General features: G+C 41.2%; 1 protein-coding gene across 2 annotated transcripts in view; it reads right to left on the reverse strand.

Moving 5' to 3' along the window:
• The window catches only part of GALNT7 (polypeptide N-acetylgalactosaminyltransferase 7), a 74,548-nt gene that overhangs the window by 35,971 nt on the left and 15,588 nt on the right, over positions 1–22,989 (reverse strand). For both annotated transcript variants that reach the window (XM_075500308.1, XM_075500307.1), the window contains exon 2: positions 6,382–6,836. In XM_075500308.1, the coding sequence (XP_075356423.1) occupies positions 6,382–6,836 (455 nt within the window). The remainder of the gene's footprint in view (positions 1–6,381; positions 6,837–22,989) is intronic.

Below are 22,989 nucleotides of genomic sequence, written 5' to 3' on the forward strand. Positions count from 1 at the left end.
GAGGACATGGACAATTTATTTCTTTATTTTCTTCTGGATGGAAAGAGGGACAAAATAGCTGGATTTACCAAATTTCTAGGCAATGGCAAAAAAAAGCAGCAGAGCTTCAGTGCCTGGATGAGAAAATGGTGTAGAGCAGCATGCTTTAAATTCATTAGTACCTGGTGAAATTTTTGGAATTGAAGGACTGCCTTCTCTAAAATAAACCAGAACCAGATTACTAGAGCTTAAATGTGCCAGGGATCTTCTAGCATGCAGACAAGTGGAAGCCACCGATACAGCCACGCAGAAGTACTGGCTGCCCAAGCAGGACTCAGACCGCACCTGCGACGTGTAGGGAGGACCTGGAGCACCTACGAGGACAGAAGACACAGGCAGGAGACTTCCACTGCCCCAGGGGACACAGTAAACATAACCTGAGCTCCAGAGACTACCGTCTCAGGCATCACTAGTTAGTGTTTCCAGCGGGCAGCACGTCAGAGAACCCACAAGAGGAGCAGCACATTTTGAGTCCTCAGCACAACAGGGAGCTCAGCTGAAGACATACCTGGGTAGGAGCCACGCTCTAATTGTAGCCACAACGCTAAGGTCTAATGCCAGAAGAGAGGTGTCCTCGTTACACCTCCTTTGGAAAAGGGGAGCTGGAAAGAACTGAGCAGGCTATTGAAAAGAGAAACTAAGGGTAAAATGCTTTCAGGTAGCATGGAGCTTTTTCAAAAGACACCATATTAGAAGCTGAGAGTGTTTATCATTAATCACAAAAAAAGCCTAGACAGGAACTAGGAAAGCCAGCATGATTAAAACACAGATGCTGTTAGCAGTAAGACAGACATTCTTTAAATACACAGGGTGGTGTCCAAACAAGGAAAACAGAAATGAGCACTAATTCAGGCAAACTGAATGTAAATAATAAGATAGATTAAAAAAAAAAAAAAAAGTTTGAGAAATAGCTTACTGACGTATAAAAGCTGCTATTGAAATATTTTTTTTTCCAAACACAAGTAGGATGCCTGCCAGAAAGTTTGTTGGGCTGATAAATGATCAAAATGAAAAGAGACCACTTCAGAAGCAGGAAAGCTAAATTAAGTATTTCCGTTGAACTCTCAGCAGTGACCAACGCCAGATACCCAGGGAAGAGAACAAAAACAGGGCAAGCACACAGGGATACTACCCACTATACGCTCCTATCTTCAGGTACCTAAAGCTTAGGGACTTTGTAATTCAGAGATAACATATCTGCATAATAGCGTCTCCCGGATTCTTCTGCCATGAATAGCCTAATTGCTTTTTTCTTTTTTTTTTTTTTTTTAATAAACCCAGTATTTCCAAGAGACTGCAACATAAATTGACAAACTATTGTGGCGTATAACTATTGCTGACACCAGCCTTGTTATCAAACTAACAGAAGGAGGAAAACATGACACCCATTTTTATAAAAGGGCCCTGGGGAGCTAAAGAATTGCAGACCACTAAGTCTGACTTCTGTGTTGACAAGAAGCTAGTAATAAATAACAAAATTAGTAAACCATTGACACAGCTTTTGTGGAAGAGAGCCATGCTGCAGAAACATATTATCTTTTGAAGAACTCAAAAACTATGTGGACACGGGTGAGCCTATTAGAGTAACTCAATTTCCAAAACCTTTGATGAGGTTCTTTGCTTCCTTTACAAGCAAAGTTCTTCAACATATGGTAGGGTAAGATGGAAGGTCTCTTAGATTAATAACTGCTGAAGTGTAAAAACTGTCTATTCATTCCAATTTTTTTAAAGGGAGTTTATAACTGTAGCAGCATAAGTGTCTGTGCTGGGATCCAAGCTGTCCACCTTCTCTTCCAGGTCATTACTGAACAATAAAAAAAAGTTCTTGGTAGTTACAATCAAAGTGACTATAAACAGCTGCAGAATAATTCAAGGATACTACCAAGGAAATGAGCTGGCAGGAGAGCTCATTGCAAGTGCAAATGAATGTACATGGAGTGTTAGACCACTCTTAGTGCGTATACTCAGTGATAGACCCTAAACTTGGCATTACCACTCAAAAAAAAAAATCTTGGAGTCAAATGTGGATATAACTCTTTGAGCATTTTAGCTCAGAGTTAATGAAAAGGCAAATAGAATGGTAGGAATAATAAGCAAGGAATATGAAACATTTATATAGCAGCTTGATGTCGGTATCTCCGATATTCCCACATGACAGGGCGGCAGAGTAACAGAGGTACGTGCCAGTATCTGGGAGAAGAGGTTAAACAAACACCATGTTCTTCAGCCTGGAAAAAGTCACTGACTCAGGATGTCATTAATTCCAAGAGTATAAATGCATTTAAAAGACAAGTCTGTGCACAGAAAAAGGTCTATGAAGCATGACAATCCTGTTGGAATTTTTGGCTCAAGTGTCCCAGCCCACTGGCTGCCGGGAATGAAACTTAGTCCATTCTTGTATGTTTTCTCCCAAGCATATATTATTGGCCAGACCTAGAGACAAGATTGTCAAGAAAAATGATCTCTGGTCAGACCCAGTATAGCTGTGTTTTTTAAATTTAATTTTATTTTAAAATACTCTGGACAAGTGGCTCATTATGCTGAAAAAACAACTCAGTTCTTGTTCTCCCTAACAGTAATTCTCTTCAGTTACTTTTTTTTTTTTTTGAGAGGACACACCTTATTACCTGACAGCATTCATCCTCAAACCTACGTCCATTTTTTTTTTCCCTAGCATGGTGTGTTTATCTTGAATCCAAGATCATCCAGAAACTTTATCACTCTATTTTTACTTCAGCTCTACCTCTGTGCAGACTCCTGATCACACACAAAAAAAAAAATCCAGGGAGCAATCAAATTAATATCCCTCTTCCCTAAAGCTAACATTAGTTTTACCACAGGTCTACTAGGAGGCAGGGACAACATGTAAAATTCAATATAAATGACTGCTCTTAAAAGTAAAAGGCTGTCACCTATGTGGATAATAAAAAAAGATCCAACAATGGTAAAAAATCACCAAGTTTTAAGAAAAAGTTTGCTTCCAGCAACTGTACAGAGGTTTTGGACAGGGTGATCTACTTCTAAGCCTGCTCTACTTCTCTGCAACTAGAAATAAGGTGGAAAACAGCTATTGCTCCACCTAAACCCAGTTTATGGCTCCACTGGCCCTCCTGCAGAGTGCTGGAAGGCTGCAGTGAAATGATGCCATCTTCGAGGTTTTGTACACCGACTTGTACCTATCCCCATACATTCTTGATTTTGTTTAACCAAACCTATGACTTGCTGTATGCCAACAGAAGTGCTTGGCTTCGACCTCAAAACAGATTGGTTAAAATCCATGAGGCAAGAGTATGCAGTACTGGCAAAACAGAAATATTCTGATGTACCTGACAAGCAACTTCAACGTGCAACAACTTCAACGTTATTCCTCTCTGCAGGGTGCAGCAAGAGTTAAGGCTTTTTACGGCAGCCGAGACTGCCCAGAATCCCAGCAAAGTTCCTACTGAATCAATAAAGGCATCTGGCAAATCATCCTGGCAACACGTCCGATCCCAAAGTCAAATTTAAACATAGCAGGATTGAATCCCCCTTCATTGGCATGTCTTCCCTCTTCCCCCCCCAGCAGGGACAAGCCCTAAGGCTATATGACTTTTAAGCTGAGAGAGACAGTTCTTGCAGCACTATTTCACTCCCGCTAGCACTGCCTGGGGAAGCATTTGGCATACTCCACTGAACAAACCCGACTGCTTAGGGTGATGCTTAAAAAATGTTGATGCTTAAAGGAGAAGGGTGAGGTGAGGTCTACCTGGATTTGAATGTCCATGAATGAATAACTTGGTCTTTGCCTGAAAGATCTTTCTCAATTAGCAATGCCAAGATACCATGAACCAAAAAAAGGTTATTATAGTGCTCTTTGGTAGGATTAAACTGAATGTTGACCAGCCTTATCAACCACAATGGCTTCTGGACTTACTAAACAGATCAGTGGGAGGAAAATAAATAGTGCATCCAACAGGCAATCTGCTACCTTTTGCTGCATTTCTTGCTGGTATCGGGGGATGAGCAGGAAAATGAGTATGTTGATACCTGAAAGCATATAGCAATATCAGCCAATCTTACATTGCTTCCCCTCTCTTCCACCGTTCCCGGGAGACACACGGAAGCTATAAACCTTTAACCTATTTAGGGCAACTGCAAGCATCCCAAGTATTCGATACATAAAATATTTGATATAAAGTTGCCTGAAAGATGCCTTTTGTTCACATTGTTTTCCATGCTGTTTTGTTTGCTTGCTTAGAATATTAAATAATAAAACCTAACTTTGATTTGAGCTGCTGGCTTTGACCTCCACAGAAGACTTTAGCTGCAAGTGTGCTTGGAGGAAACCGTTTCTAAAAGTCATCTTTTCTGCTCTGATCAGTCACGTGACTGTCCCTCCTATTCGTCAAAGTATGCGAAGTATTTAATTCTTCCTTGGGAATTTCTATTTATCACCCTCCTTCAGAACAGAAGTAAAGACAAACTCTGAGATTATGCCAAAAATACTTCAGGAAGCTATAGGCGTGGAACTATCTGGCCGATACGTATGCTCTCTGATGCCCTCCACCTTGGGGAAAACCGGAGGGAAGGCAGTACTTGAGCTCTGCTGCCCGAGATACGGTTAGGAGCCCGGGCAGGGGCAGCCTGGTCCCACCTCCACGACACGCTGCCATTCCTGCTTTGCTGTCCCTGGGGAGCGGAGAGCCTTCCACCTCCTTCCTCCTCCTCTCTCTAGGGAAGGCAGGGCCACAGCGAGCTCTGCTAACACCCGACGGGGAAATGGTTTTTCTCTGCGAGTTTCCTTAGTCCTGCTGCCTCCTACAAAAGGGGTGCCAGTGGCTGCACGTGCCTCAGCAGAAGCAGCAGTGTCTAGGGAATGACCTCCTGAAAGAAAACGCCGACCTACGCAGGTTACCCAGATTGTTTCTTCCCCTTCAGAAAAACCTCTTTAGCACAGAGGTCCCACTGCTGACCGCAGCGAAGAACGAAAACTGAAGTGAACCCCAGGACAGCCAACGCTTCCTCGCCACCGGCAGCGGACGGGCACGGTCCTCTCCTCCGAGTGCCAGCACGGGGAAACCTTCAGGGAGTCACCCGAGGAACAAGGCACGAAGAAAGGGGAACGCGGTACCCCGTGCACTTCACTCGCTCTCAGCGAGTATGCACCAGGTAGTAGATTCCAGCAGCCGTACATGCAGAGGCATGAGACAGACTGACAGCTGGCCAGTTCTCTCCTACCTTGCAAAATGGAAAAACACCCACTACGACAGGCCACAGCAGAGCCTCAGTAACCAGCCAGCGATACAACCCGGAGGCTGGCACCCAGTCCAGGGATCGGCACGGCTCCATTGCTAGGGATGAGGGGGAAGTGAAAACAGGCAAGTACCTCATTTCGCATCTAAATTCATATACCCTCCCCTCCAAATGAAAAACAAAACACAAAAACACACCCAAACAAACAACAAACCCCAAAATAAAAAAAAACACCCCAAACCCCGAAATCAAACACCCCCCCCCCCCCCCCAATCAATCAGTTTGCTCAGAGACCTGTCCTTAGCTGATATTTAACAAGGAAAATTATATCAAATGCAGATTAGCCCGAGAGCAAATCTGGCTCCAACATATACCAAAGATCAGAAGAGACTATGTAAACCTGTTAGTAATCATTGAGCAAACACTAGTAACTTCCCAGAATTTCCCCACACCAAAGTAGACACCCTCCCAGCAAGTAAAAAAATGTTTTTTCTAAGATTGCTTCCTTCTTTATGACAAATGCGGTGAGAAACTGTTAGAAGACTACTCTTCTGTCAGCTCCAAACCCCAAACACCACTATGGCAGATCTGTACTTCTGTTAATGCAGGTAATTAAGCAGAGTTATTTAAAGGCAACAATATTTCTTTGTTTCTGTTCTCTTTTTTTTTTAAAATTTTTTTAAAGCATTGGAGTGAAACCAAAACCAAATAAACTAACTGTAGTATAGGAACTTCTTCAAGACATAATAAAGAAAATATTCTCTCTTAAAAATGAATCTTAAGAAGTTATGGATTAGGAAAAGAAGATACAACCATGAAGACTGTGGCTGGACCTGGAACATGCAAACACATGCAATTAGACACTAAAATGAATGAATTCAGAGATAAATCAATATAGATTAATATTCATGAAAGGAATAATTGGAAAAGCATTAACAATAATACATGGAAAGACTTGGTATAGTACAGCACTCTTACCTGTCAGGACAAGAAGCCTTAAGTATTTGGCCTAATTAATAATATTGTTTTAAGCATCGATTAAGATATATAGAAAGAAAATAATTAAATCCTGTACAAACAGAACTAAAAGAAAACAAAAAGTTTGCTTACTCTTCTTGACGCAAGTCATTAACGCTCCGATCTAGTGAGATCATATCACTTGCCACCATATTAAACCCAAACTCTTTAATGCTGGCTTGAATGGATTCTTTGTAATCTGGTCCTAAAACATATGGCTTCGCTTCCTCTCCGGGGCCACCAACAACTCCGTGAGGCTCAGGCTCTTTGGGCTCAAAATTACCAAGGACTCCGGGTCGTAAAACAGGATCTCGGTATACAAATGTCTGAGGCTTAAATGTGAGATACTGCCTCTGGATGATGTTTTGCTGTTTATCACCACCACCATGATGATTTAGTTCATTTTTGGCCTTATTTTTCCTTCGAATGGATTCCAAGTCCACTTCCACACCTTCAACATGAGGCCAAGGTACCACAGGTTTGAATTTCTCGTTTCCCAGTCCATGGTCTCCTTTGTTTGGCATAAGTCTGTTGGCTTCCTTGTCATCCTATATATACACACAGAGAAACAGCAGGACATCATATAAATTTATGACCCTTTATTTATTTAAATCCAGGACCTTAACACACTGAGAGTTGGTACTAAATATACGTTAAGCAAGAAGGGAGAAGTCTCTGTTAAGGGGCGGAATGAACACATTTTACTAAAGCAACCAGCTGCTGGAGAACATCATCAGCTGGTGTCCACACTTACCTTGGTGAGTAGGTCCTGGAAATGGAGTGGTGCCCAAAGCATTCCCAAAGACCAGCCACCCACACAGGACACGTTAACTTGCACACAGCTCAGGCTGCACACCAAACCAATGCGCAGGGAGCACCGACGGAGCATTTTAGGAAGGAGAGGGCGGTACGGAGGCAGACGATGCCGCAACGCGGAGCACGGCATCCTTGGGGCTACTCTTGGACAGGGTGTTTCTGAGGCTACGCGTACCAGCTGCTGAGACCTCCACAGGGTCTCGGTGGCTGCTAGATACAGCCTCAACACACTCCTGCCCCGGGAAAGTGTGCCATGACTACGTGTAACCTGGCACGCACATCAGCGGCAGCCTTGAGCCACATCCTCGAGCCCTACCCTTCACCCCCCGGCTGGCTCCCACCCAGCACTACTGCAACAGCAGCGCTGCTTTTAGGGCCATGAGGTAAGCTGAAGCACCGGTGACAGCTGGCAAAAATGAGACGCAGCCCTGATCTGCTGCACGGCCACAGAGACAGAGACAGACCCGCCTGGGGAAGCAGCGCTGGGGCTGGAGAGAGCTGCCGCAGGCACTGGCACCGATATCCCCTGCATCCTCGTTTAAAACAACTTCACCATGTTACGGCACTCCTCCCTGCCTCCCCACCAAGAGATCTGAAGCTCCCACTGAGAAGAAAGGCTGGGATTTCGAAAACTGCTCGGCATGTTCAGTGATCAGCGAGGTTGGTGGGGTTAGAATAAGGGTGGGTGATTTTAGAAGAAACCAGACAGAAAGGCTCTGAAGTGTCCGAGTGTGAAGTCTCCTGAGTGCAGCAGCCTCACCCATGAACACTCACCAAAACATACAGTCACTGCTTTTTCCAGTACTACAGTCCAAGAGGACGACAGGGAAATATTGCTGGAAGTTCAGATTTCCTGCTAAAATTATGTATTTGTAAACAGGATAGATGTTCTCTACAGATGCCAGTGTGATCTAACAATGCACACATTTTTAGCAATGTCTCACTGTCTATTCACAAATACAGAATCAAAGAAAAAAATTGAGATCACAAGGATGTCACCTAGTCAAACCTGCTCGAGGCAGGGCTAGCTTCAGAGCTGGAGCAGGTTTCTCAGAGGCTTGTCCAGCCACACCCCAAAACCCTCCAGTTCCTCTACACAACCTCTTCCAGTTGCTCGACCAGACTCACGGTGAAGGTATTTTTCCTCATACCTCAGTAGAGATTTCTCACGTTGCATCTTGTGATGATTGCCTCTTGTCCTTTCAGCGTGCACCCCCGGGAACACTTTATTTCCATTATCTCTGTAACCTCACTTTTGAGGGTGATAAGCTGCAATTAGATTTCCCACTGAACTTCTCCAGCCAAAGCAAGCCAAGCTCCTCCACCCTTTCCATGACTGTGCCGCACGCTGCAGCCCTCCAGCCTCCTTAGCAGGTCTTGGCTAGTTCCTCCCCATCTGTTAACATCTCTCCTGTGCCGGGCAGTGCGGGAGGAGAAACCAGACACGGTGCTCCAGATGCAGGCTTGTTAATGCTCTGTGTCAGGAAACAAGCCACATCCCTTTGCTTGGTGGCTGAGCTCTTCCTAGTGTAAGCCATCATGCAGTTTGCCTTTACTGCGGCAAGGGCACAATGCTGACTCGTGTCCATCTTTAACTAAACCACACAATACTTACTACTACTTTACAGTATTTTCTTCACGTATCATTCTGCATAATACAGCTTCAGAAATTAAGAAAAATCCAGTGTAAAATACGTCTAGGTTAACACGATAACAATAGGAGTCGGACTAGCTCCAATTCAAAATAATAAGGGTTTATTCAAGAGACTTTCTGACCTCTCTGCTTGTTCTAGTTTAAACTGGGAAGACCTACAAAATGCAGAAGTGTTACATTATTCTGTTTTTCCATCACCGTTTTCTGAGGAACTCAAAAGCCAGCATGAGAAAGGGAAGGATAAGGGCACGTGAAAAAACACATTTTGCAAGGAGGTAGAAGGCTGCCATGGACCTAAATACAGCCCTGAGAGGACTTTTGAAGAGAGCACCATCTCATGCTTACCCCAGAAATCAAAAGGAAGGCTTTGCCACTCGACTGGCAGAACACTGCTGAGCACTCAGCTCCTACCTACTCGCATCTAGATCCTGCTCCGAGTGCGGAGGCAGCTATAAAAGCCAACAAAAAGGTGGGCATCATCGGGAAGGATGCTTAAAGAGAGCATAATTTTGACGGCATACAATTTTGAGGCATTCATGTCTTCAGTAATATTTAGTTCTGGTCTCTGCATCTCAAATGGAGTTAGAGAAGGTACAGAGTAGGGCAACCAGAATGAAGGAGAAGGTAGATAGGCACCTTGAGATGAAAGGCTAGAAAGGCTGGCCTTTCATCTTAAGACTCTGCAGTTTGGAGATGTGATGACTTGAGGGGTATACAACTGAAGTTTAGAAGATCATGAAGGTGATAGATAAATTGAATGGAAACCCACTGTCTACCCTAAATACAAGAACTAGAGGCGCTTGACAAAATTGATAGGAGATCAACCAAAAAAAATGTTCTTTGCATAGTGATCTCCTGGAATATGATGCACCGGAGGCTGTGGAGAGAGACGGTACAAACAGTTGAACCAGAGACGAGACAACGTGATGGATGACAGGTCCATCAAATGCACTGTGAAAGGGCTGGGCAGGGAGGTACCTTCTAAAAAAACTCTAATTCAACAGCTGTGGATGCTGGAAGAGTCCAAAGGGAAGGGAGCATAGGAAGCAGCCGGGTTTACACGCTGCCACTCTCAGACACCATCCTGGATCACCAGTCTCAATCAGGCAGGCATTTCTTATGCCCCTGACCTGTATGAAATTAAATATCCTTTCATTCCACTTCCATCACCTATAAAACAGTTACAAGCTCCCACTTAGCCAGTTCTCTGACTGAAACATAACACTTCTCAAAGTGATTTGTTTATTTTGCTGTCATGAGAACTATGACTTATCTTATAGTACATTTAGCCTCATTATAACTGTTATGCACAATTTGCATTGTAATGCATTTATTTGCTGTTCCCTTCCAGACACTAAATATATTCCATTTTTGCAGGCCTGGGAAAATATTGCATAAACCAAGAAAATTATACACAAACACACAGACACACTCATTCACCTCTTTCCTTCATTTTTTTTAAACGTACCTAGAACAAATATGATGGAAGGCATTTGCTGCGGGTTAGTCCTTGCAGGCAGCTCAGCCCCACACAGCTGCTCACTCCTCCCTCCCCACCCCTGGTCACAAATCTGAAACACAGCATCATCGGGGAGGCTATGAAGAAAATTAACTCCGTCTCAGTATTTTATGGGCATTTTTACCAAAAAAAAAAAAAAAGAAAAAAGAAAAAAAAGAACTAAGAACTAGCAGTGTTGTGTCGTGCAGACCACAGCTCCTGGAGGTTATTAATTTCTCCAGAGATAATGGAGACAAAGGTTTTCCAAATACTGCCCGGGAAAAAAGCAAAGTCAAACCACAATCAAAGAACTATTTTGGTCATCATATAAGCCACAATGCCTTAGTTAGGAACTTCTAGAGCTTCTTCTCTTTTATAAATTAGGACTCCCCGCCCCCCTTTTTGTTTTTAAATTATTTAATGACATACAAAAAAAAACTGAAATAATTTTTAATTAGTGTGCCTCACCGATTAAAAGTTTGGCTCAGCTAAAAATGTAGTATCAAACTTCTAAAAGATTCATACAACAATGACAGTCAAACTGGAAGGCATGCATATTAAAAAAATAAACCACAACCACCTTTCTAAAGGGGAAAAACAAGATAGTCTTAAAATTATTTGAAATACTTTGGAAGAGACAAATCAACGACAACAAGGTGAAGGGAGGGCTTCGAAGAAGTAAGCGCAACATATATCTGGACACTGCACTTTAGGTTGTCCAAAAATGAGGGGAGAGAAGCAAGAAACCTGTGAATTTTCACATCTGAAGACAGACAACAACAAAATCTCATTACATTTTTATAAAGGACACATAGTAAGCTGTTTACATACAGCAATATAGAAAAATGTTTTTTCTACAGATCACTGTTTTTTTCTATAGGGCTAGATCTAGAATTTCCTGCCAGTTTTTCTAGCTCCAGTTCAGTGCATGCTTCTTTATTTTTTAAATGTTCTTTTCACTCGTTAGGGGATTATGTATGAGTCACTGCAATGGGCGTTTCGGAAACAGTGAGATGACAGAAATACAGTCAATCCCCGACTTGTATAAAAAAAAGGAGGTATTTGGTGTAAATTTTTTTTTTTCCAAATTAGGTTGTTCCTTTTTGCAAGAGAGAGAAATGCAATTAAAAGGTATACAGAACATAACTGTATCCCTTTGGAAACATGTTTCTGAATTATACAAAGTAAAGGGAAAAACTGGGAGAGGTCTTCATAGGGCCACAAGTTTGGTCAACTGCTAGGAGGGTTGGAGTTGTAGCTGGCAATAAAACTGCAAATGTAGAAATTGCATAATCTGCTTTTCTTCAGTCAACAAGTTCAAGATTGGCAACTCCCTAAAACTCCCTATGAAATAATGTCTGAAGTACAAACTGATGTTAAAAAAGTGGATTTGCTTCATTTCTAAAATGGAAGATTATCATACTGAAAAAAGTTTGCTAATTCAAAGCAACTTCTATAAAAGCAACTTGCTCATCTAGACAAAAATCAGTGATGCACAAAAAATGAAAAGGGGAATAATTAAGTAGAATCCAGTAGTATTCTCATTACCCAAGGATGCAAAAGGAAATTAAAACCCTTGCACTCTCAGAATATACATGTTCATACCCAGCTGTTTAAAGACAGATACCAAGCATGCCAATATTCTGGAGTTCCTCATGAAAAAAATATAAAAAAAATGATACAGTTTAATATTTTAGTAAGCTAGGAGGCCAATCCCTATATAGTTCTATTTCCTCCAGTCCAGCTTTTACCTTTCTTAACTCTTGGCTGCATCTACACCACTGCACTTACAATGAAAGGCAAATATAATATATGTTCTTCTACCATAAGGAAGGGTTCAAGGACTTTTAACTGAGGATGAATCAATAGCTCTCAGAGCTCCCCTGATACAAGTTCCTCTTCTATGCACAAAAGAAGCATTTTGAATAGATCTGCTGTCACAGACACTCTGACAGAGACTATACAGCTATAAGTTTAGCAAGGATTTCAACATATTTAAAGTATTTTGCTTTGTTTACCTCAACTTAATGCAGCCACACTCCTACTTTATTGGAGAAAAAAGGCTACTTGTGAGAAATGATATAGAGCCTAGCATTTTCAGTTGTTTGAATAAATAGGAGGGGGATGTAATTTATTCAGTTACCTTGTTTAAAAAAAAAAACACAAAAGAAAAAGGACTATAAGCTGGATTCACAGATTTCCTTATTGACTAGACTCATGCTGGGAAGATACTAAAATAATGCCTGTTCTCAGCCAAGCTTCTAGCATGATTCTGCTCTACCAGCTAATAAGAGAGAGAAAAAACTCCAACACGTAGTATATTTTGGTTTGCTTTGAATCATTATGTGTGGGTCTTACCAGGTTACAGTTCAGGGCATAGATGGAAAAAATAGTGTGCCACACTGAATTACTTAGTCCTGCAACTATTTTTCTGCCACATGACAGAAAAAAGACTCCGCAACACTCTTAAAACCGAAGACTTTTCGGTATAGAGGATCAAGCACAGAAGAAAGGGAAAACCAATGTATTTAGGAATAGATTTCACTCTAGATACCCACTAACTTCAGAATAAATAAAATAAGCAATGATTCCCACAACACAGTTGGCTGACTGTCAAAGGGACCCCATAAAATTGCACGCTCCCTCCACTTCCACCACCCGTGGTAAACCTCCATCCAAGCAATCAGAAGTTCTCGCTACTGCAGGACCAGCTGCAGAGAGGAAAGCAAAACCAAAACCACACACAAATGGAAAAACACAGCTTCTCAAACAACTGCCATCACATCAGTAAATAAATAAATATAGAAATTAAAAAGCCTTTGTGATCATTACAATTTTTTTGCACAAAAAGATCTGTTTTAAGCTCCACATGCAGCACTGCCTTCAAGTCTTATTTTGCAAAAGCTTACATCAAACAATTTCATCACAAGGTAATGGCGTTGACTTAAATTCAGGCAGAAGTTGGACCAGGAGAATTCTATTGTCGAATATGAGCACGTGGCTCGAAAGGGGCATTCGCTGTCACAGTGCCTGGGCAAGACTCGTCTCTCTCTTGCTTTGGCTTCTTCTCTCAGTGGATTTCTGAGGCACTCCAAAGATGATGGAGTGCATACTTATGTGCTCAGTAGCTCCTACAGTGACTTTCAAAACTTCTGTAAACTTAGAACGGAGCATTTATGGGAACTGTATAGAGAGAAATATAATTTCACTCTAAATTATAGAAAACTTCTGGAGTTTAAAAATCCATGTTTGTAAAAATAACAGATTGCTAAATCACAGTAATTGCATGCTTTGTGCAACCCAAGTGAAAAGCCATACTGTTGACGGTATTTGTCACCAGCATTTCCAGGAAAACATAAGTCTATAAGTTATGTTCATAGCTGCCCTCAATTTTGACAGCTATACTGACAACATGAAAGCCCATTATGCAACCAATGCTATCTGTCCATAGTAGATTTTTGCCCCGTTATATATTCTAGGGGAAACAAAACATACTTAAACAAGACTTAAATCATACCTATTAGTGCTAAAGCTGTGTAAGTTGTGTTATACCAACCTGGAATAAGTTTTGGTAGACAGTACTCACTCGACTACAGTTGTGTACCACAAACACACTACTGTGATGGCATCTCCAAAGAGCAAGTAATCCTACCAGACAATGACCACATCAGTCTACTTTTTGGAATGTTCAACACAAGACTTGGTCACAAGCCACTTATGAGCCACAAAGAAAACTCCAAACAATTAAAAAGAACTTTGATGATCTAAACAAGCAAGCATGACGTTATACGCATAATTTTTACATAGACATATATACACACACACACACACATATATATCTATGTTCTATTCATTAAAAGAATACGTAACTCTTAAGTGTAACTGAGGTGCGAGGGCCACAAGTGGCTCTGGAGAATTGCGTGTTCAGCAGTAGGTTTATACGGCTGTGTATTGCACCCTCACCTACATCTGAAGAATGAAAAATAAAATGTTGTGTTTGGTTTTTTTAATTTAAAAAAAGCAAGGGAACTTCCCCCCTCACCTGCTTCCTAGATTTCACAGCATCTGTCAAGGTGATTGATATGTGATGCACTACTCATGCCCTGCACCATCCTTTATCCAGCTTTCTTTTTCTTGCCCCCTTTCTCTCAGTTCCCGAGTAGCTCCTCAAGAGGGAACTGTTTTGCCAGGGAGAGATACCTGTAATAAAACTGCTAGTCAGCAGCATTGAGGAAAATCCTTTTCCCACTCGTTTCTTATGTCCTATCTGATACGGCAGAACAGCACAATAGCTAGTATTTACACTTCTACAGTTATAGAAGTAACTAAGTTTTCAAGAGATACCAGCAGATCACAGTCGTTAATATTGACTCAGCTCATTGAAAAAAAAAAAAATAAAGTAGCAGTATCTTTGAGCCCCAAAGTTACCTGACTTAGCTGAGGCAAAACAACTTAGGGGGTAAGATCAACAATCTTCTTCCATCTTAGGGTTGACATGCCTGAGGTTTGAGAGCATTACTTATGGAAAAGCAAGCGGCATGTTCAAAAATAAAACGGGCACATAATAAAGGAGAGGAACTATTTGTAAAAATGTGAATTTGGCAACGGCTCAATGTTCTGTTATTATGAAGGAGTTTGACAGAATCTAGCATTCAAGTTCGAGTGACTTGCATTAATCTATGTGAGTCTCTCTATCACCGATTCCAAAAAATGGTAAAAACAACTTACTACCTAGTAATGAGTCTAAAAACCTAACAATATTCACTAACATCTGAGGTCATCTCTGCTAGTGTTTGAACCTGTGAGTTGAAGAAAGACGCTGAGGAAGATAAGGCTCAGTTTCTCAACTTTTTATTTTTTAAATGGTTGCTGTAAAAGTTCCCTGGGCAAAAAAACCAACTAGCTCTTCCTGTCTTCTTGGATTTTTGTGAAGATACTGTCTACTTCAGAACTGTCTACAGCAGAAGCATGCATCTAGGACAGTGACTTCAGGCTATTGCTGCATACTGCCATGGTCTGCAGCCAACATCTCACAAGGTCATCGCATACCAAGTTGCATTAAGCTATGGAAGCCCTCAGGTAACAAATCATATGGAGACCGCCTCCACCCCTTGTCCTTCCCTTTTTTTTTTGTGGCATATCTGTAAATATAAGTAACTCCAATATTCAAATTTCTAACAATGCAAGAATACTTATTTTTCAGTTGAAATAACCTGATTGCCCAGCTATTTGCCTAACAGAGGGGAAACACCATTAAATCCCGAGTTTTACCCATTTACCTGCAGAGCACCCTGTTTAAAGATATATATATCCACATTTAGATAAGTCAGTATGATACCCATCTAAGCATCCCATTTAAATGAAATGGTTGCGATATTATTTTTCACTTGCAAGGGGAATTCGTCTGAGCTAATGATGCTTCTGTCATCCTCTTTGGCCTTGCTGTGCACATATCACAAACTCCTGCAGAGCGACGCAATCCTGCCACAAATGCTGTTTCAGCTCGTACTGCTTTACCCGCTGCCCTTGCTCCTACACTCCCTTTTCTGACGTCCCTGCTCCCCCACAAGCTCCTGCTATACACGTCTCTCCTCCTGAAGGAGTCGGGATTTTGTGTAAATGTAATGGTCACTCATATGCATCTGGTCCAGACTGAGCGACTTCCTTCACTTAGCCAAGTTCAGTCACCTTCATCAAAAGCAGAGACTACCAGGAGACCTGGCCAGAGTGTCTTGTGCCAGACCCAGTCTCTTATTGTGGATGCCACTGGCCACCCAAAACTTGCAAACTTCTCTGTCTCTCTCACCTTCAGTGAGATTTAGGAGTACAAGAAGAACAGTGAGAACATGGCCTGTACCTGACCTATCTTGCATGGTGCCTCCTTAGGAGAGGTGCAGTACTTCCCGAATTCCGCTGCGACAGGCAGCTTCACCATTAGACTCTGCCTGATTGAAAGCGAGTAAAAATAAAGACACTGAGTGCTTCAGAACTAAGTACTGTCAAAAATAGGAGTCTTTTACTGTCCTCGTTTTTACTGGCACTGAGCATCTGGGGAATATCAAACTTCCAACTTGCCTTCCTTGTTGCCTGAGCTTCAACTCTTACTCAGCTTTTACACATCCCATCCTTCCATTCCTGGTACTGTCATAGTTTATTGTCCCATACTGCCCCTCGTCCCACCTGTAGTTCGGTAGTCACGGTGCGTTACAGAAGTCTTGCCAGAGATCCACTTCACCCAACGCCTCCACTTAAGAGATGCCCAAGAACTCTGTGGAGGTAACCACAAGGAATGCACCTCTCCTTGCGGCTCTGCAGAGCACCATGTAATCTGGGATAGTAACTAAGGAGATCTAAAATAGAAAGACTCAGATAAATACCTGAATAAATAGATATAAAAGAAATCTGCTTAACTTTGTAACTTAAGGCTAGTTTTAAAGGAAGCAAAATAGCCTCTTATCGTTAAGATTACAATCATTTTCAAGTAACACAAGTATTCTTAAACTGAATCATAAATTAAGCTGCTGTATTACCTAAGGTGATGTTGTATTTTAGTCTCTCCCATGTTCTAGAAACGGAAATATGTTAGCACTAGTAGCCTGCACAATAAAAAAACCAAACCACATTTGTAGCTGCTTATTCTGCAGAATAATAGAAAAGTTGTTAGAAGACCCTGGATCAAGACAGAAGTATGATCCAGAGCCTCTTAGATCCTCTCTTTACAGACAGCACACCAAAGATGACAGAAAGGCTTTTAAACTCAGAACAGCAAGAATTGATTACAAGTTGATTACAACTAGTGATCAAGTAGGACAAAACATAAATAAAAGAGCATAAAAGCAAGTATCTCCCTATGCACTGCATCTTTTCAGGTGTGTTTTTGCTTCTTGTTAATTAAATGGCTTTCTCTGTTGCATTAAAGTGCAATTTCTCTGGTCCCCAAGAAACCAGAGACCACAAGAGACCACATGCTTTCCTTGCCTGCTCAGAAGACTGCCTGCACTGATCCTGGCCTGTTCTTCTTAATGGAACATGACACAAATCGAGAACAGGCAAACACTGTACATCGTACAAGGTAAGTCATTTTAGGTTAAGTACTTAAGACTGGTCTAATCAGCCACCAGCTGACCCAGAGACTGTGCTTCAACTGTAAGAGTCTGCCATCAACTGCTTTTCAAATGCCCATAACCTTCCTTCTTTCTCTGCACAACAAATTTCTACATACTGCTGCCTATGTTGCCATTAGCATGTATTTAGCATGGTCTTTCAACTGCAAACTTCTGTAAAGCGTCATCCACAGTAATTCATTCTCAAACAGAGACTGCAGTGACTCAGACCTCCAAGCCAGCAAAGAAGCACCTGTTTGGTATGTTTACCCTTGAATGCACCATACGGGTTGCTATACCATAGATGAGACTCCACACAAATTTAAAAAAAAAAAAAAATTAAATTTGTATGCTGATTGACTCACTTCATGCTAAATTCAGCTATTTAAAATATTTTATTGTCATTTAGTTGTTCAGAACGCTGTTATGATAACAGCCAAGTCCCATGAAGAGGCCAAAGAGCAAGGCGAGCACCAAGCCCTGGGGCACAGTCAGTGTTCTACTGCGGCACCAGGGAGAAAAACCGTCCCAGGTAAGCAAAGCCCACCAGACACCGACCCTGTCTTTGCAAAGCAAAGTCTAGTTTCTTGCCTAGCCTGGAGAGCGGAGATTCTAAGGACCCAACTGCTTTCAGTTTTCCTTTTTTTCCTGAAGCAACTCTCCACCTGAAGTCTTAGGAGATGTCAAGTTGCATCCACTCACAGGAAGAACAATGCTTATTGCCTACAAAGTTAAACCTTGTTTTCTCTGAAGAAACTTACTGAAAAGAATTCTTTTTCAACTTCTCAACCTGGAGGCAATCCATGCCAGGGGGTACCTTGCTGTGCAAGAGGTTCAGCAAGGTGACTTGTTCCTGACGCAAATATGCCAACTGCTGGCAAATCAGCATAGTAAGTATCACAGGAGGAGCAAAGCAGTAGATGAAGTGATGCATTTCTAAACAAAAAGTGCAACAAACTGGCTTCTAGGGACACAGCCAACCCCAGAAAAATGTTTAAGCAGATGAAGGCTGTGGGAAGTCACCAAATGCTCAGAATTCTGGCTCTAATCAAGATTATCATCTCTCATTTCTGTAAACATTTGTTGTTATGTATTTTGTTCAAACGCAACCTTCTGTTCTCCTTTTAATTTCTCTCAAATTTCCAGTTTTGTTTACAGTGCTTTGATTAAGATGGTGCCATTGCTTACCCTATTTTAGAGGGGCAGAAGGTGGAGGCGAAAATTTTTTCCGACTTTCTTCTAGGCAAAAGCTGAATATCAACAAATCCCTTTTGAGAAATGGATTGCAGAAATGGATGGCAGAAAATGCAAGATTTTTTTCCCTGTCTCCCTCCTCCAAGTGATTATGAGTACCACATTTGTACATGGCTATGTGGTTTGCAGCAACACTAAGCATTTGATCAGATTTTGAAAACAGCGCTGAATGGCTCATATAACACATCTAGAAAACAGTAAAATCATCAACAAAAAAGGAAACATAACTCTGCCCTTCAACTTGCATACAAGGCATTCAGAGTCAAGTATTAGATGCTGTTCTCCATCTTCCCTAAGCTTTTTCTAAGACTTGCATTTGGACCATATATTATTGAACACCTCACAACCATAAGATACAGTTTTCTGATGCAGCCTGACAAACTGAAATGCATTTTTTGTTAACAGAAAAATAGACTTTCAAGTCAAGACCAGCAAGTCAGAGTGAAGATAAAGGCATTTTTTATCCCACATTGACAATAAAATTAATCAGAAGCATACTTGGGCTATAATAGATTGCTTCATAATAATTTGAATAACCAACACCTTCCTGGCCTATAAAGTTTTTCCCCAGGATACAAGGAAAAAGAGGAGCATACCATAATTAGACAACTGTCCACAATTTTTCTCTCTAGAGGCATTTTGTAAATGCTTGACTGGAAAAATTGTGAGTATTAAGAACAAAATGAACAATTGCTTAAGAGATCATCTCCATCAGAGTTCACTGCAAGATGCAAAAGGACCTCCAGATATCAGGTCTTTACCTATGACTCTTGGACTATGTCTTCCCTTCGTCAGAAAAAAAACCCAAAACCATTCATTTTTCATCTGAGGTTTACTATCTTTCTCTGTATTGCCACTTAGAGGCTAGGAGAATAGCAGATATTCTGTTAGTAAAGTAGATTAGCAGAATGGTATTCACACAGGAAAGCAGGTCCTGTTTCTTAGCTTAAATGACCTCCTTCCCTCGTAGATGCCTTAGACTATTCAACTTTAACAACTAAGAAAAATTAAGAGCAAACAATCCTAAATACCTGAAAATAAGTATAGTGTTGTATTGTCGTCTTGTCAATTTAGTATATGCTGATCCATGTCGTTTAACTGTTTCTACAGTAGTAGCAGTTTCTACAGTGCCATGCGCACATGCTTTTAAGTGCTTGGCAAACAATTCCAATAGTTTTTGCAATCAAATAGAAGACAAAGAGAGAAAACAGCCATAAGAATGAATTATTTCACTGCAACACTGCCATAATCCAGAACACTATCATTTCTGCCACTCAGACGTTCTCTCTGGTACTTTCTCATGTCACTCCTGCACTCCGTGATCTTCAGCTGCATTGCCCTTTTTTGTGCCCAGCAGCTGGTCTCATCCACTCCTACACCTACACTCAAGGCATTACCACAATTGCTAAGAACTTTTCTTCCACAGCCCTTAATGCTTCAGCAATAACAAGCCACCTCTTTCCCATCCCGAAAACCTCTTTCATCTCCCCCCCGCCCCGAAAGTTGTGCCCTCCAAGGCGAAAGGCTTAAAACACAGCATCACTGAAGAGGTTCAGTACAAGATTTGTTCTCGTCACTGCACTTCAATGTTAAATGAAGCTTGTGACCTTCCTAGTTGAGTCATGGCTCCTTCCACGTTCCGTCTCGCTCCAGGAATATCCTTCGTTTTATGCATATGTTTGAGCGAGATCTTAAAAATAGAACTCATGTTTATTCATATGGACATTAGAGATTCTTAAGGATTTCGAAGATGCCCTCTGTCCAGCTTCATTTGCTTCATAAAGGAAGGATTATTCTCCTCCTTTTCCCATGTAGTAGTGTTACACAGTAGACTACGAGGGGGAAAGGTTTTTCATTTTACTAAGACCAAGGCCCTTTTAGGAATGTTCTCTGTAGACTGACGAAAGAGATGAAGCTGTTTCTTTTGGACTTAAACAATCAAAATTTCAGTAATCAAATTTTAAGCTGTAGAGATAAGCAGGTAAAAACAAGCATATGCTTTGAATTTAAAAAGAGACCAAAGAGTTACAATTTATAATCCATAACTTTGCTATTGAAAATATGCAACTTCTATTATTTTTCCCTCCACAGGGAAAAAGCCTCAGAAAGAAATAAAAACTACCATCAATCCTCATGTTCCAAGCGGCTGAGGACAGCTTTTCTGGCCCTCCAGGCATCAGCTATGAACATTGCACTGGTTAAAGCCCGCAGAGGAACTTCAGCCTTGTTTCTCAATCATCTGACAGATGGATATTTAAAAATCATGCATTTGTTTTATATACCACAGTGAGTAAATGACATTTACAATACAATAAATCCATCCCTGATGGACATGCTTGATCAAGGGATGCAGGTTTCTGTGCTGTATCTTGTCTGCCTCAATTTTTAAAGACACATACGTCAATCTCATTTCGTATTTCTTGCTATTAAGAAGCAAACTGCATGATTAGATTTTCATTTATCTTGAAATATTGTTACCATTCTCCAGCTTTACAACAGCCTATTTCTTTTTTTTTTTAAATTGCATTTCACAATTTGATCAACTCTACCATTTTGAAAGCCTTTTCAAAGAAACAGCCAGCTGAAGCCAAAAGCTGCATTGTATGAAAATTACACATACAGTCTAAAACCCGTTTCTGAAAGTTTCATCTGAACTCCCAAAAGATTTCAGAAATTCAGAGTATTTACAGAATTACCTTGTGAACTGCTTGACTAGATAAGTGAGGGGAATCACTTGTTATGATCAATTGCGTTCTCTGTCTCATCTCTCCTTGACCCTTCATTCCTGTATCTTTTCTATGTAGGATATTAAAGACAATCTGTGTGGTATTTGCCAATAAATTAGTTATATTCTACCAAATTGTTGAGGTAAGGTAAGTTCTTATCTGTCCCAAATACTTAAAAAAAAAAAAATCAACACAATACATGCATTTGAAGTATAAGAAGGAAAAAAGATCTGCAACAATACTAAACTAGTAAGAACCAAGTTATTGAACAATGAGTCTTGGTAAATTGACTACTCTTCCTGTGCCAAATACAGCTAGTAACATTACTTGTTCTGCTGTGAAGTAAACATGATGAATATCAAAACCTATTTCATAGCTTTGCTTTAGAAGCCACATCGTGTGTGAGCACAGCCAGCTTCTTTGCATCTTTTAGATAGCCAGCAAGAATACTGTAATATAATCCACAAACTTCAAGTGGACTCCATTGAACCTGTCTGCTCGCCACTATGCTTCCAGCCTTGCACTTAGCTCTGTACTCTCCACGCAATATCTTTTGTTTCGACTGTGGAAATCTCCACGCTCGCGCTGAGACCACAAGACCTAGCAGAGCAGCAGACACGCTGCACCTCGACTTCAAGAAACAGACTACCTTGACATTTACTTTGTTAGTGCAGATGTTCCATGGTGGTGCCAGCAATCTAAATCTGAAGCTGCCTGATACTAACATTCAACACATTACTCTCAAAGCCGACTTTGGGAACCGACATCCTACTGCTTTCTCTTAACGTGGCACCAAGGATCAGCTTCTAGCCCTGAACATCTTCCAAGGGACCTGCCTACATCTGTCAGATCCTGAAGAGAGTTTTCACGTCACCTTTGTGTTTCCAGCCCAGGTACACTTGGGCTGGCATTTCTGACCACATGCCTGGAGAAGATGCAAACGAACATCATCCTCCTGTGTGCACCAATTCTTTTGCAATTGGACTGTAGCATTCTACCATTTAAATTATTTAGCGTACAGCACACACAAAGAGGCACGAGGATCCTTCTTGCTTGCAAGAAATGGAAGTCAGTGTTCTCAGCACCGGGTCTAACCACAGGATACCACCACCATCCAAACAGCATAAGCAAGAGGCATTTGTCTGAAGCACTGTAATCTTTTTAGCAAGTGTTCACTCCTTGTAAACATTTTTGTTATGAAATCAGAAGTCTTGGCAATTCAGATCCTCCACGTAAATAACCAGAATGGAATTTTGGTTAAAAATTGATCTCAAAATGACGGCAAGCCTTTCCTCAGGTTATACTCGCCCCAGTAATGCTGTTCCCAGCTGGAGCTATTTCCACAAGCACAAAGCATGCACGCTCCTGGTAGGCTTCAAATGGAGCTGCTAATAACTGCATTTATGAAAGCTGTGCCCTTTGCTTACTGCATCTAACACAGAAAAGATATTAGTGAAGCATACTTATGATCTATCCAGTTCATTAAATGGGTATTTAAATCGGAATGCAATTTGCTGAATCAAGACCTTTACATGCTAGCCTTGCACTTTAACTTCCAACAAAGACAATTTTGTTAAAGCCTGTCAGACAACCAATTTCAAAAGCCCTCTGCAGTCCCCGAGAAAGAGAGTCTGTTGTCTCTAACAGAGC

This window comes from Mycteria americana, chromosome 4 (assembly GCF_035582795.1).
Source record: "Mycteria americana isolate JAX WOST 10 ecotype Jacksonville Zoo and Gardens chromosome 4, USCA_MyAme_1.0, whole genome shotgun sequence".
NCBI classification, from domain to species: domain Eukaryota; kingdom Metazoa; phylum Chordata; class Aves; order Ciconiiformes; family Ciconiidae; genus Mycteria; species Mycteria americana.